Source organism: Nannospalax galili, unplaced genomic scaffold (assembly GCF_000622305.1).
Source record: "Nannospalax galili isolate Female #2095 unplaced genomic scaffold, S.galili_v1.0 scaffold161, whole genome shotgun sequence".
In the NCBI taxonomy this organism is placed as follows: Eukaryota; Metazoa; Chordata; class Mammalia; order Rodentia; family Spalacidae; genus Nannospalax; species Nannospalax galili.
Genome location: NW_008348586.1, coordinates 7,371,423 through 7,387,829, shown reverse-complemented (window position 1 = coordinate 7,387,829; position 16,407 = coordinate 7,371,423). Strand labels below are relative to the sequence as shown.

Genomic DNA, 16,407 nt, shown 5'->3' with positions numbered 1-16,407 from the left:
AGCTTTCCCTCCCCCCAGCTCAGGGGCTCTGTGTGTGTGTGTGTGTGTGTGTGTGTGTGTGTGTGTGTGTGTGTGTGTGTGTGTTGTGTACATCTACCATCTGTGTGTGTAGTACATGCCTGTGAACATGTGGATGTCCATATCCACGAACCTCCAAGCTGGTGCCTGAGCAGGCCATAGGGTGACTTCCTCTATCCGTCCCTACAATATTGCCCGAGAGAGTGTCTCTCACTAAGCTGGAAGCTCAGTCAGTAGTTTAGACTCAGCTACCCTTGTAAAGAAGTTCTCATCTGCCCTTCTCTACCCTCCAGAACTGAAGTTACAGCATGGCAGCCATGCCTGGCTTTTTACATGGGTCATGGGGATTCAAATTCAGGTCCTTATGCTTGCAGAACAGGTGCCCTTACCTGCTGAGTCATCTTCCTAGGTTGTGACTTGTAACCTTGTCAGAGAAGATCAGCTGTGGATCTAGGCAACACATCAGTTTTGGGGGATGGAGGGCCACTATCTATGAACCAGCAGTCACCATAACCCTTAACTGAAATAATGGTGGAAGGGTCACCTTTTGCCCGTGTTCAAGCAAGTTCCAATGATGCGAAATGTCCAAATGCATGTTACGTGTCTCTTTGGTGGAAATTATAAAAGCCTTATTAAGAACTGTCTGCTTTGAGGGAGAAGAAGAAAGTGTGGATTTAATGTTCAGAACACAGACTTTGAATTTCAGGCTATGTATCAATCAGAGAAAACTTCCTGACAGAGATGATAATTGGGCCTTAAGGAGCCTTCTTTTGTAAAATGAAAAGCAGCTAAGCTAGCCAGGCCTTAGATTCTCTGAGTTGGGAAAATGAATTCAAGTAAAAAGACTTCTGGGAATGCTCTGAAGACAATGATTCATTTACTTGTTTCAAAGAATTTGCAGACCCTTGTGCTCTCCGTTTCCTTCCCGCATCTTATTCCTTCCCTTAGTCTTTTCTTGAACCCTTCCTTGTATTCTTCCAGTTTTCTACTTTACTATTGTAGGCCAAGAGCTATGGATATAAATGTTTTAAAAGGAAGTTCCTCCAGTAACTATTTTTGGTGTATGTGCACATGCGTGCAAGCATATTTATGTGTTTGCATGTGTGAGTATGCTTGCATGCATCTGACCGTGTGCATATGTATGTGTCTGTGTGCTTGCATGTTTGTATGTGTGCATGTATGTATGTAAGTGTGCATATGTGTATTTTCACATATGAGTGTGTATGTGCATGCCTGTATGCATGTTTGTGTGTATATGAACGTGTGTGTGCCTGTGTGTGTTGTATGTGCACATGTGTATGCATGTATGTTTGTGTCTGCATGTGAGTGTGTGATTGTTCATGCATGTTTGTATGTGTATGTGTGTGCACATGAATTAACGGTATAAGAATGTGAGCTGCATCTATACTTTTTAAATCACATTTGGTTCCACAGTGTAGGGAACAGACACTCAGTTGGAGATATTACTTAACTAGTTGGATCTCATGATATGTTCTTAGTTCATTTCAAATGAAAACCTTTAATTAGATCAGTTTGCTGTGTGATTCATTGTCAAAGCAGCATGCCTGGCATCTGCCTCATCAATCTATTAAGTGTCCTACAGTCAGTGGGGCTGTGATAAAAATGGGTGCATGCCATGTGTAGGACTTATTTGCAAGTTTGAGCTGAAGGACACACAACAATCTTGCCCAAGTTCAGCCTGGCATTCATCAAATAAAGGATTCATTATTGTTTTTATTTGAAGTGGCAATTTTACTATCATGCTCTATACATACATGAATAGATATGTTCCCAAGATTATAGTTTTCGAAATCTGTGGATATTAAGTCTGTGGCTTCTCTGAGGTGTAGGTGAAGTTATTAATGTTGAATGTTCCTTTTATGTTTCTCCATATTTTAGGTCTGTGATGGGGTCGAACAAAGAACCAGACCTAGTGCATCTTGAGGCCAGAACAGTGGATGGTCGTAAGTAAATCAGCTCTATCCAAGTGTTCATAGTGGGCTAGCTCTATCAATCTGTCCTGAGCCAAGTCTCTGCAGCTACGGTGGTGACAGTGCAAGTCATTTGGGGACGAAGATATTTTCTGTGTCCAGTAATCCAAAATTATCTTAATAATTTTTACAAATACATATATGTACCTGTATTTATAAATCTCTCTCTGTATGTCCAGATTTATTTCCATTTGGATCAATAAAATGTTAAGAAAACCATAATCCCATCAACTTGACCTGATAGAAAATTCCAAAGCTCCTGATTTCTGTGTGTGTGTGTGTGTGTGTGTGTGTGTGTGTGTGTGCTTCTTTGTGTGGGCGTACATATGTGTGCACATGCATGCAGACATTTATAAGACACCTCAAGTGTTATTCTTTACTGTTCACCTTTTTTTGGAGACAAGGTCTCCCATTGTCCTGAAAGTGTCCAAGAAGGCAAGGCCACCTGGCCCACAGGTCCCAGGCATCTGCCCCTCACTACTTCCCCAGCACTGGAATTACCGGCTTGCAATGTCCATACCCAGATTTTTTAAAAAAAATGGGTTGTGGGGATTGAACACATGCCCTCATGTTTACGAGACTAGCTCTTTACAAACTGAACTGTTCCCCTCATTTCAACCTCCAGCTTTCTGAGGTGCTTTGTTACTGGATTGTTACTTTCTATATTTTTCTCAGTCCTTTCATTTCCTCAGATACCATCCAGGAAATACCTCACTGTTTTGTTGGGGATTTACAAAACACTTCAAAAGGAAAGGAGAAATGAATGATCTGATGTGGGTCCCATCATAGGCAGCAGGAAGGGGGAGTCATTAGACTGAATTGCCTATGTGGTAGGTCTTATCAGCCCCTTTAGAGAGCTGCAGTTAAGAGATTAGGTTGTGTGCACTGTGTCATTACACACATGGTATCCAAGAAAGTGACCTGCAAATGCATAGCTCAGGCACATGTACAAATACCAAAATATCACTCACTGATAGTGTCACCTAGATAATGCCACATAAGCCTTTATATGTGTCTTTCTTTGTAAATTAAATAAGTAAAGAGTAATGGTTCCTTTATATGTTGACATTGATTTAAAAGTTACCTTGCAACAACCTGTGCCAAGAATTTCATATACTTTGTCATAGTTAAGCCTCATGACAACTTTATATGTTGTTACTCTCATTTTATAGATGAGAAAACCCAAATAAATTCAGGTGATAATGTGTGTTAGGTATTTGGTGGCTACATGAAAGACAGTGGTGTCTAGTCACAAAGCTATTTCAGGTAAGAATTAGAGCCAGTTACATATAAAGGAAAGCAGCCTTGTCTTCTTCAACATTTCAGCCAAACTATGAAAGGTTCTTACCCCTACTGTGATGTTGGGGAACTTCCAAAGGGCTAACCATTGCTGAGGTATGGCCCTCAATGCCAAGATAGGATGAAATAGGTGATGGAGACAGAAGAATTGGAGCTAAAGGGGTGTAGCTGAGGGGTGTGTGGGGAGAAAAGATGGGGGTGGGGAAGGGAGGTTCCATGCACACAAGAAGGAAAATGGAACACCCACCTACTACACAGCAAATGTGTAGATGGTCAGGTGCCCAACACTGAACCAGAGAGTGAAGAGTCTCTGCTTCTGGAGTATTCTTCAGAATTGGAAAGGGTCATCATCATTTGCCCTCATAGCTGCATACTATGAGGGTATCTCTGCCTTAGAACTTCAAGCCAGAGAAAAGTAAGTTGCCCATGTAACTCAGGAGCTATGCATATTCCAGGAATATCACTTGAAATCTTCATGAGATATTTCCTTTCTGGAGATTTGGCTTCCCCTTTGGGGCATGCATACCTTCTTGGTAAGTGAGAGAACAGTCTAAGGCTGACCATCCCCTTCATCCTGTACAGCCAAGAAGAGCTGGTGTGTGTGTGTGTGTGTGTGTGTGTGTGTGTGTGTGTCTGTGTGTGATATGCCTGTAGTAGACCTGACATGGGACTCAGTGGGGAGAGCTTCTTCTCCCTCTCTTCTGGAGGCTCTCTGAGTAGCCCTTCCATTCCCCTCAAGGAGCTGCTGCTATAATCTTGGCTCTAAAGTCCAGGTTTACTAAACAACAGAGAGAAATGTTTCCTGTGAAAAAGTAAACACACCACAAGTTTAAAGCTCTGATGACTTCACACTCTTCTGATGGTGAAGAGAACAGTCTTAACTTCCACTGGTAGCTCCAGGAGACCGTGGTTCCTGCCCATTTCTTCAGCTTAATTTCACAGTGTACTCTGCACACCTCTTCCCTGCAGGAATTTATACTTACTTGCAGCTTCTAGAACACACCAGGTCCGGCATTTTGTCTCAAGGAGCAGACACTTACTGTTTACTGTCCCCAGGATGCCCTCCTTTCTTGCTCCTCCTCTGAAATATGAAGTACAGTTAACTATTGTGGATGGTCTGTCACACAGGTGAAACATTCTTTTATCTAGCAAGTATTTCTTAAACTTCCACTTTCAACCAACATGTTTGATTTATCTATTTTTCCTTGCATATCATTTTGACATTTTACATTCTTCTTACATAATTTCATGATCAATGTTTCCTCTCCACCAGTCTATAAATTCTGTTAGGTCAGGGACCATATGTCTGTTGAATCTTCTATCTTTAACGTGTACCACTTCTACATATATGAGCTTATCGAGCTTATGAGAATGAATAGATGTGCAGGAAAATGATTGTCAGGGTCAGCAGTTATGTATATCACACTGTGTGCTAGATTTCTTGAAAACTTTGAAACATTGCATCTCAGATTTTAGTACACACACAGCCCATCTGGGGCATCTTATTAAGATGTGAATTCTGGCTCAGTAGGGGCCCAGGATCCTACAGCCTCCACAGTGATATCAATAGTGCTGTTCTGTGCAATAATGCACATTGTATAGCAACATCTCACAACAGAAAACTAATAAAAGAAAGCTCTGGATAGAAGTTTTGAGCTTTGGGGGATAAAGCTGCTTTCTGAATTGTGACATCTAGTACATACAACTCCATATTCTAAAAAGAGCAAGGCCATCGCTCGTCTTGATTTGCACAGTTCCGTACATCTAACATTATTCCTCTGTTTATAGAGTGCCTGGATGTTCATAAAGTCAAAATGTCACCCCAGGCTCAGTTTTCACAAGGCATGAAATGTATCACTTCTAATGTATTTATTTTACCTTTTTCTTTTGTTTTTGCAAACGCAGCATCTGCAGAAACTATCCAAGTGTGAAAATTCAATAAAGGTATTTAATGTGAAAAGTTATGCCTGTCAGCAGTGAAAAAGAAAAAAAAGAAATACCTATCAATTGAAACAAAAGATTGATGCATAATACCTGACCTGTTTCAATGAAGAAAAAATGAAATTGTCTTGGTACCTTAACATCTCTCCCCTGCCTCCCTACCTCTTGTTTTCTCACACTCTTCTCCCTTCTACTGTCCCTGTCTCCAAGACAGTCAGTAACCTTGGTTCTGGGTAGAAGAAACAGTGGGGAAAACAGAAGGGGAAATAGTTTGGAGTAGCAAAATGTTAGCAAGTGCAGCTGGCGGGATTAGAGAGTTCATTTATCAAAATCAGGCTCCAGGCTGGTCAGTTGCCCTAAGATTTCCAATCTGGGTTACATTTTTCCATTCCTGATTGAAATATGTCTGTTTCTCTGTCCTCTTATTATATTTATGGATCTCATCATTAATAGAGCAGGCTATCTATTGTATAAAGTACATTCCAAAATAATACAAAGCTTTTACACTTTAAGGAATTTAAAAAGTATATTCAGAATTTTTGTATCCAAGATCATTCAGACATTAGACACAGGATAAATCCTTCTTTTCCAATTTGGCATAGCTCCACGTGGGTGGCCAATGCTTTTCTGGGTTTGTCAGTCCAATTTTATCATGCTCTCATTTTAGCTGTCCCTAGATTACAGTTTATAATTAATTTGTGTTTAAACTGGAGTCCCATGTTTGAAGGGACATGAGCCCTGGAATATTTTGTTCTATGACTGACACAGATGTTTCTCATGGATAATGCATCAAAAGGTGTCTTGTAGTTCCCTCATGTGACTTGTACACAGATTGACAGGTTTTCATGGAAAATGTAAGGATTTTACTGTTTTAATATTGTGGTGTGTGTGTGTGTGTGTATGTGTGTGTGTGTAGGGGTGTGTGTCTTGTATCCACCTTGTGTAGTAAATTACCAAAAGGGAAAAACAAACTATATTTTATGAATTTACTTAATCTGGCTGTGTCTGGGTGTATACATAAAGTATGTGTAGTTAGAGAGGAAATCCTGGCTACAGTGTCGGACTGAAAGCATTTGTAAAGCATGTCTTATTGAGTCCTTGTTCCACATCTAAAACATAGCTTATAGCTTGAAATATTTAATGTTTATTGAGTTAATGAACATGTGACATATGAGTAACAGCTTACTGGCATGTCTTAAAGAAGAGTGCACAGTTGTTGGATCCCATAGGATGAGTACTTGAGCACAAGAGAGATCATCACTCTGAAACTGAGTGACACATTTCATACATTTGCACTTGGGAGGAAAATGATTTATCAGAACACTCCACCAGGCAATCATCATGTACACATAGTTCTGCACATGTGCTGATTTGTAAGCACTGAGCATAATGACCAAGTTTGACCACTATCATTTATCCTTTTACTTCTGAAGCTAAAGTCTCAGCCAGTGTCCTGAATGTTCCTCTCCTGGAGGTAAGGCTCAGAGGACAAGGAACAGAGAATGGTCCCTGACTATTTGCATGACTTTCCCAAGGACTAATCTCTTTCAATGGGGAAAACAGACCTTGGTCCTTTATTCAACTGTGAAAATGATTGCCCTCAAACTCTGTGAAATGAACAGCAAACTAACACATTATTAGCTGAAGTAAAATAAAACTAATCTCACAACTTTATTTCACTAATTCTGTCTTGTTTGGAGCTTGAAAATCTTTTTTATACTTTCTTTTCTTATCACTCTAATCTGTTTTCCAGTTGAAAGGCATGCACACAGGTCTGGGATGAAGTGAAGCTGCTTGAACCATGGTGAGGGGTGAAGAGATTCATCCTTAAATTCCTCCATAGCTGAACCATCCAGGACTGGAGAGGTTTCACCAGGATCACAAATTACTTTTATACCAACAGTAACTATTTTTTAAAATATTTTTTATTTATTATTTTTATTTTATGTGTATGAGTGTATAGCCTGCATGCAGGTGAGTGTACCCGTGCCGTGCAATGCCACAGAGGTCAGAAGATGGTGTTGGATTCCCCTGGAGCTGGAGTTAAGGATGGTTTATAGCTGCCATGTGGGTGCTGGGAATTGAACCCGGGTCCTCTGCAAGAGCAGTCAGTGTTCTTAACCACTGGGTCATCTCTCCAGCCCAACAGCAACTATTTTTATAATAAATAAATATACCAAACAACAATAGAAAGGATGATCAGTATTTATACATACCAATTAAAAAGAAAAATCTACTTCCTGACCTTATTCTCATTCCCCAGAAACGGAGGTAACCTTGGCTGTATTAGACCCCAGGCAAGAACCGGTTTCTTAGGGAAACCTTTCTTCAATTCCAAATTTAAACCAGTTTCTTCTTGTTTTGTTTTCCTATGCTTTCAGGTCAGTTTGAAATTTCACATGACATTTATGTAATTATTTGATTACAATTTAACGCCTTCACCATTCTGTGAATTCTGTGAAAGCAGAGACCACATGTCAGGCGTGTGTGTGTGTGTGTGTGTGTGTGTGTGTGTGTATAAATTTGTATGTATATTCACAACATACACTCACACAAATATTCATGTTGTAAACTGTTGTATCATATTTAGTGTTGGTGAATAGAAAAACAAATTTCAAGAATCTTTCCATATTAGCACACTGAAATTTGGTGATTTCATCATGAATCACAATATAGATACACATTACAAAGTAAATTATAATTTAATAATTAATATCATTTTAAAAGATATATTGGGGCTGGAGAGATGGCTCAGTAGTTAAGAAAATAACACTGGCTGTTCTTGCAGAAGACCTGAATTCAAATCCCAGCATCCCCATGGCAGCTAGAAACCATCTGTAACTCCAGTTCCAGGAGATCTGATGCCCTCTTCTGTTCTCTGCGGGCACTGCATGACATGGGTGCACTTTTATACATGCATGCTTAACACTCATATATATAATATTTTTAAAAACTAAAATTTTAAATTAAAAAATATATATTGACCTTTGTCTATTTCAAATAATTCTGATGTGTGTACGTCTTTATTCTATTTAGCTAGTAAGTATTCATGTTTGCATAACAGCAACCACTGCAGAAATACTCATGTCTGAGAGGAAATTCCTGTGTCAGAGAGTACATGAATTTTAAACTGTCCTAAATACCATCAACATGTGTCCTAAAGTACTTGCTGCCCTAAATGACCCCACCATCAGCCAGTCCTGTGTTATTTGCAGGCTCTCAGCAATCAAGGATGAGATGACTGGATTTTAGCCATAACCCATGTGACAGGCAGCAGAACACACGTGTCCTTATGGTTTTAATTTGTGTTCAAAGCAGAGTGAGCTTGAGGGTTTACATTTATTCCACTTGGTGATTTTGATTTCTTCAATGAACTTCAGAAGAAAGAAGTTCTATATAATATTTCAGAGATTAACACTTCATTTTGGGGACAAATTATAACCATGAATCAATCAGTGATGCTAACCATTCTTAAGCAATAGTCCCAGTACTAGCAAACAATGGACATCAGTGATTTCAGGGCATAATCTCAGTCCATCTTCTCTTTTAGTCAATTTATGATAGCTTCTAGGGTGGAACCTTAAAAGGGGTTGGATGATTCCATATGAGTTCAGTTTCTGATTGTGGTAGATTCCCATAAATTTTCCAAGGCACTGAACAAATACACCTCATTTCCACTCTTAAGTGGAGCACCAAACTTTATGTAGGACTGAAGTGCCGGACACAGGATTTCTTCCTGGTGGTGTCAATCCCACCCTTTTTTCCCACTTCAAAAGTCTCTGGATTTGAGGTACTAACCATTTATAGCGGGCCTCTCTGATTTACTGGCCTAAAATCAGCCCTGGAAACAAACCAGGAAGCTATGGCGTAAGAAATGAAGGCATCCCCCACACTGCAGTAGAAAGCCTGATAAGCTCAGCCTCCTAATCAACTCAGCTAGGCAGATTTCCCATTGGACTCCTCGTAGCTATTTTGTACTGTGTGCCACCACTCATCTCAGGCTCTGTGACTCCTGAGGGCAGGAAAACAGAGATGCTGAACACCCAGGCCCTAACTCTAAGACACAGACCTGCATTTTCCGTGGGTCCTTAGAATCTATCAGTGTACAGCAGCAGCAGTCCAAATGCAAGTTTGTGTGGTCTCTTCTAAGTGAGTGAAAGACTTGCTTTCAAGAAACCAGGATCATAAAGATGCTGGCACGTGTACCTGTTTTTCTTTTTATGCTGTACATTCTCAAGCATGTCAAGCAACAGCATAAACTAGCTGGTGCTGAGGGGGTTCACTTTGTTCCTGTTGCCCCTGGCTAATTCTCAGGTGCATTACACACAACAGCTCTTGGAGGTAGGTGTTGTTGCTTTCCTCATTATATTGACATGGGAGATAGGCTCACAATGTTGAAATGCTTTCCCCATTGTCTCAGTAATAAGACTTAAGCCAGGTCTCCTTCACTGCAGGTCTGCTCTTTATTCATTTGACAAATACTGTTGGATACCAGTGCTATACTAAGGTCTCTCCTGGGCATGAATGAGGAATGAAGCAATGCTGTGAAGGCCCTGCTGTCACAGAGGTCACCTTCTAGTTGTGAAGATAGATTTTAAATGAAGGCATACTGCACTTATAGGAGAAACATGCATCCATCTGGGCAAAGCAGAGGAGAAGCAGAGTCAGGGATTGGAGATGGGGACAAGGAAGAAACCCATGATAGGGGCTTTGAGCCAAACCTTGTGAAGGAAGAGATGTCTGTTCTGTAGAAGAGGATTCCAGACAAATACAAACGACAGCAAATACGAAAGACGGAGTTTGCGTGTGTTTAGTGACTGGAACAGCGAGGAATAGGTTAGTGTGTCCTTTGTTATGACATGACGGAAGACAGGAATGGCCCTACGTTGTTCCGCTGTTCCTTATTAGGCATCTGTCAAGTTCCAAGTACGATAGTATAGAGAGTATTAACTATCCTAAGATACTAGGAGAAGAAATGGGTGATTGAATATTCCATATCAAAGGCAGGCTTTTGAGCTCCTCTATCTTGGAATTAATTTTATAACATGCAGGTATATAAATACATGGAAATAAAGCCATCTCTCTCTCTAACTTGAAAAATAAAAGGCCATAGAAAAGAAAGGTTAGGATCAGTGAGATGTCTCAGCAGCTAAAGGCACTTGCCACCATGCCTGATGATCAGAAATCTGTCCCCAGAACCCACATGGTGAAAGGGGAAAACTGACTCCCACAAGTGGTTCTCTGAGTTCTACATGTATTCCCACTGCACTTGGGAATACACATATGCATATACATTAAATAAATAAATAAATAAATAAACAAACAAATAAATAAATAATAAATGTAATAATGAAAGTGACCCTGGGCATTTTCCCTTGCACTCACCTGCTTTCATTTTTTTCCTCCCTCTCCTGTTTCCGTCTCAATTGGCTCTTGCCCAGTGTGGCTGGACAGCTCATGGTGCACACCAGCTGGATTCTTCAGAATGCACAAGTGCTGAATGGCACACAGTGCATTTGAGCTGGTGTCCCTCAAGCATGATCCCCATTCTCTCATATCTTTGTGTCCTTGGCATCTGTCATTCTTTTTAGAATGATGACTTATCTTTGTCACCATTCCAAGCAATCTTCTAAGTGTTTCTGGCTTTTCTATAACTATCCCCACATTTGACACAGGCCATTGTTAACTGCTTCAGGAAAGAGCAAATTATTAAAGAGACTCTATCTTCAGGAATACTGAAGGATGCAAATTCATAATTCTGGGTAATATAAAGCAAAACAAATGCAGCATCTCAATGACGCTTTCTGATACAGTGATGATCTGTGCAGAGGTATGAGTGTTGGATGTTTCTCACCCATGGACCTGAATAACTACCCATCTCATAAGATGCATCGAGCATACTGCACTGTAAATGGCTGTGACTCTTCTGAATTTCCGTCCATTTTTATGCATTAATTCTTTCTCATGTCCACAGTTCTTAGTCTCACGCTTGGCAAAACTTTCATGATTCTAGAACAATCTCCATAGTATATACAGCCTCCAAATGTCATATGGCCAAGAATACATATGGAGCTTGCCTAGCGTTTTCTAAATCATCAGATTAATCTTCTGCATTGACAAAAATAAAGACATTTTTTTAAGAATATGGAAGGTCAACTCACAAGGTCATATCAGAGCAGAGCATTTGAAAATTGGTAATTTTCATGGGAATGCCTCAACTTTGGTGTAGATACACGGGGCCGAGGTTATGCACATTTGAAAAATCTTAATTATTAACTGTCACATACCACTGAGAACTCTAAAAAACTGATCAGAAAGAGATACACATGAACAGTGTGTGTGTGTGTGTGTATGTCTGTGTGTGTGTGTGTGTGTGTGTGTGTGTGTGTGTGTGTGTGTGTGTGTAGTGGATAGGACATTTAATAGAAGGGGTTTAATATAAGTAATTGAGCACCAGAAACAATAGAAGAAAATTTTTTGTGCAGATGTATGAGTTTTAAAAACTGATTTGTGTGGCTGGAGCGATAGCTCAAAAGTTAAGAACACTGGTTGTTCTTGCAGAAGACTTGAGTTCGAATCCCAGCACCCACATGGCAGCTAACAACTGTATGTAACTCCAGTCCCAGGGGATTCAAAGCCTCTTCTGACCTCCGTGGGCACTGTGTGACATGGGTGCACTTACCTACATGCAGGCAATACACCCATACACATAAAATAAAAATAATAAATAAAATAAAAAAACTGGTTTAAGACTAAAAATTAGCAGAAAATAGGAAAGCATTTTAAAATGCTTATGCTTGCCTGCATGCTTTGCAGTTCTGTTTAGAGTTAAACTTCTACAATGTTAAGGCACTTTAAAGTCCCTGGTGCTAAATACATATCCTTTAAATCATAGAAGGAATGAGTACATTTCCATAGGTGTGATGCATATTTTTGTTATGTCATTCTATAGCGTAAGAACTTGCACAAGTCTCATTCCTGTCTGTATTTCTTCGCTTGTACAAAGAAGCACTCTTGGAATTCTTTGCAAAGTTTAACAGTAAAAAGAGCATTCACAGGGCACAGGTCTGACCCCGAGGACAGGTTGCTCTGGTGATTTTGCAGGTTAATGCTGCAGCTGCCAGTGGTGGAAAGATTCCGAGAAGAACTCTGTCTTCGCTTAAGGAAAAACTTCAGTTAAAACCCAGGGAGTATTTGAACTGAGACACAAGAGAGAAAAAGGCTGCTCAAGCCAGCAGACCTCTCTGAATGAATACAGGCTCTCTCCCTGCTAGGAATATGTATTTCCTTTAGAAAAAGCAGAGGTTCCTCAGACATGAACTTGCCAGAGACATCACAGAGTTTTGTTTTCTCTTGACAGGAGAGAAAAGGAATCGAGTTTATGTGCTTAATGTATGGTAAAGACCTGACATATCTTAAAGTGAAATTTTGGGTTTTCACATCATTTTAGATTCTAAAATGTCGAATAATACTCTTTATAGAGAGAGTCTGAAGCAAAGCTTAGGAAATGACTTTCCAGTCACAGAACATGTTGGGGATGGATCTAGGGCCTTAGAGACCATTCCTGTGGAAGAGGGACCCCCTGCAAAAAAAAGGAGGCTCAGGCTGGCCCCGTATGCCAAATATGAAAGTGGCTTCCATGATCTTCTCCTAGTCTTACAGAGGGTCAGACTCTGCCTGCCAACTGCTGTTTCACACTGGCTACACGCATTAATATCCCTTAATACAAGAAGAGCATTTTCCATGCTCTTTAAAAAATTACCTTTGTGAATTTTACTTTCAGTTGGGAAATAATAATTATATATATTTATAGAGTACAGTGTGATATTTTTGGAGATTTTAATTTTATTTATGTGTGTAAACACATGTCTGTGGGAGTGTATGTGAATGTGTGTGCACCTATATGTGTGCAGAGGCCAGAAGAGGGAGTCTGACTTCACATAGCTGTAGTGACAGGTATTATGGGACACCCAGCTGGTTCTGTGGGTGCTGAGATTTGAACATGGATCTTGAACCATCTCTCCAGTCCCAATGTGATGTTCATCAAATAAGGCTAATTAGTAAATTCATTGCATACATACTTCTCATGTTTGTTGTGAAAATATTTAAATACACTTGTAGCAATTTGGAAACATTATAATTTATTGTGACCACCATTGTATGCAATGAGTTACTGAATCTTCTTCCTTCCATTAACAGTATTTTCTGTGATGGCCAATTGTCATCTTGCTAGGAGAGTGCCTGCGGGGTGTTGTGCTTATTAATTGCAATGGGAAGACCTGCCCAATAGGGGTTGCGCTGTACCCTGGACTGGGATTCTTAACTGTATGAAAAGGAGAAAGTAAGGCTGCATTTCTTTAATCCTAACACTCAGGAGGCAGAGGCAGATGACTCTCTGTGAGGTCAAGGTCAGCCTGGTCTACATTGCAAGGTCCAGGCAGCTGGGGCTACAGGGAGATGCCGCCTCACAGAAAGAGGATAATATAACCTGAGCACATACATTCTTTGCTCTCTCCATGACTGTGGATATGATATGATCAGCTGCCTTAAACTCCCACCACTCTGATTTTCCTACAGTGATGGACTGAAGAGAACAGAAGAGTATAAGGACCAGTTTATGTAAGGGCAACATGGTGCTGATAGGAACATCTGGTATGAGTTTACCAAAAACATGGGTGATACTGGATATCTGGTGAAACATGAGTCTGTAATGAAAGCTGACACTGAGTCCTGGGAACCCAAAAGTGGGTAGTGATGTAATATGTTGTATTATTATTATTCCTAGCAGACTGCCATTTATGTGTTTCTGTATGAATATGGACTTGAAGTCAGAGGCCTCTGCTTTTTGCCTTTGCCAACAAGCCTATGTAGCCTTGTGTGTGCCTGTGCCTGACTGTATGTAGCCTCTGTGTGCTGGTGTGTGCTGGAGTGCCGGCCAACATCTGCATGCCTAATGGCCCATGTGCCAGTAAATAAAGTATACCTTACCTACCTAAGACTACTCCTATTCTGTTTAACCTCCTGGCTGTGATTCTCTTTCTTTCCTGACTTCAGAGCTTGAATTTAACATGGAGTACACCTGGAACTTTGATCCAAGAGACTAGCCTTCCTACGTTAAGTTGTTTTGGCCAGGGTATTATATCAGACAACTGGCAAAGTAACTAAGACAGTCCTTTTCCTTATCATCTCTTCCCGTGGCCTCTTGGAACCATTGATCCATTCTCTGCTTCTGTAATCCAGGTTTGTAGATTTCATGTATAAGAGCGATCAAGCAGTTTGTCCTTCTGTGCCTGGGTTATCTCACTTAGTCCTCCAGGTTCATCCATGACAGCATTTGCCCTTTGTAAAGGATGGAGTAGCACCTGTCAGATGTCATTCTCTTTCTTCATTGAATTACTGACAGCCTCTTAAGTCAAATACCTACTTGGCTATTACGAATATGGGAGTACAGATTAGCTACTCAATATACATTTTTTTTGTTTGTTTGGTTTGGGTTCCAATCTCAGCTGGCTCGGAACTATGTAAACCAGACTGGCCTTGATCTCACAAAGATCTACCCCTGCCTCTGACTTGAGGTTTGTCTTTTAGGTCCTTTACTAGTTGTTTAAATGGGTTATTTGTTTTCTTGTTAGTAAATTGAGATGTTTATTTATTTTGGGTATTAGTTCTTTATCACATTGTGGTTGGCAAATACTTTCGCTTAGTGTATGAGATGACTGTTTGCTGTAGTCGCTGTTTTCTTTAATGCACAGAAACATTCTGGTTTGTTGCAATCTCATGATTGCTTTTGTTTTAGTTGCTTATGCTTTACAGGTCATTGCCCAGAAATCTTTGCCCAGACCAGTGTTTTGAAGATGTCTCTTATATTTTCTTCTAGTAGTTTTAGCACTATTGTTGAAATATATAATCTGTTTGGGCTGATAATGATATATGATGTGAAGTAAAAAATCTACTTTGACCCTCTGTTTGTGAATACCCAGTTTTCCAATCACTGTCACATCTCCCTTGTCTATTCTTGGTTCTTTGGTTGTGAGCTCTGAATCCTGTATCATTGTTTAGTAAGCGTATATCCCAATACCCAGCTTTGTGATTACAATAGATTTGGAAGTCAGGAAACATAACTGTAGCTTTGTTCTTTCTGTTAAATATTACTTTGACAGCCAGGGAACTACCACAACAACAAACCAAACGATTCATCCAAACCAGAGATTGAAAATGAAGATTCAGCCTCAAATACTTGAATTTGCAGGAAATTACCTTGAACACAGTGGCCAATACTGTGATTATTTCCATGTTATGGGGTAGAGTTTGGAGGGCTGACTCATTAACTCAGGTTTACCAGTCAGGATACCTGGCCTTTTAAAGTCAACTTTTCTTTGTATCAGCACAGGTTTTGAGTGGATGGGTATTGCATTATTCCAAACAGAAGCTGTTGCAGAGTGAAGATGCTTGAAAAGAACAGCCAAGCGTCCTAATTACCTGTGGCAAGGAAAACATCTGTGTAAGAAAAGTAATGAAATTAATTCTAGCGTCTAGCAGTTGCATACATTAATTAACATTAATTAATGCCCAATTACAAGAGACTTCCTATGGAATCACATCACACACCCACCAGAATGGAATATGGAAAGAGTTCATCATACTTAATGTTATTACAGCAATTCCCGAGGGGAGTAAGAGTGATTGGTCCCTCATTATGAACCGCAGCTAATTTCTTTCTTTTTCCATTAGGAGGAGAAAGGGAACAAAGCAGGAACAGTTTACCAGGCAGGCAGCTCAAAACTGATCACGTACCCTTCAGCTTGTGAATTTCACTTTCAGTCATACTGAACAGGAATTAAAGACTGCTTTCAAGGCTTTCCTGGTAACCTCTAACTATATACTTTGTAATTCTCAGCCGAACACAGACTCTTGTACCGGTCATCCACAGTATGCAGTGTGGGAAGTGAAGGGACGTTAAACAGACAGAGGTGTCTGTACAAACAGCTTATTTCTCAGACCAGTGGTGACTCCCCAAACACACAGCTCACAAGTGTTGGGTCAGGGATTTGACTCTGCTTGTACTATTCTCTCACATACTGCCTTTCTATGATTGTTGACATCTCATACATGTTTTATTCATTTTTCTGGTAAGACACACATATTGTGTGTGTGTATA

The 16,407-nt window shown here is 40.1% G+C and overlaps 1 protein-coding gene across 4 annotated transcripts in view; it reads left to right on the top strand.

Annotated features, from left to right (window-relative positions):
- Sorcs1 (sortilin related VPS10 domain containing receptor 1) overlaps window positions 1–16,407 on the top strand; it is a 561,958-nt gene that overhangs the window by 422,124 nt on the left and 123,427 nt on the right. For all 4 annotated transcript variants that reach the window (XM_008845715.3, XM_008845714.2, XM_008845713.3 and 1 more), the window contains exon 6: window positions 1,918–1,982. In XM_008845715.3, coding sequence (XP_008843937.1) covers window positions 1,918–1,982 — 65 coding nt within the window. The remainder of the gene's footprint in view (window positions 1–1,917; window positions 1,983–16,407) is intronic.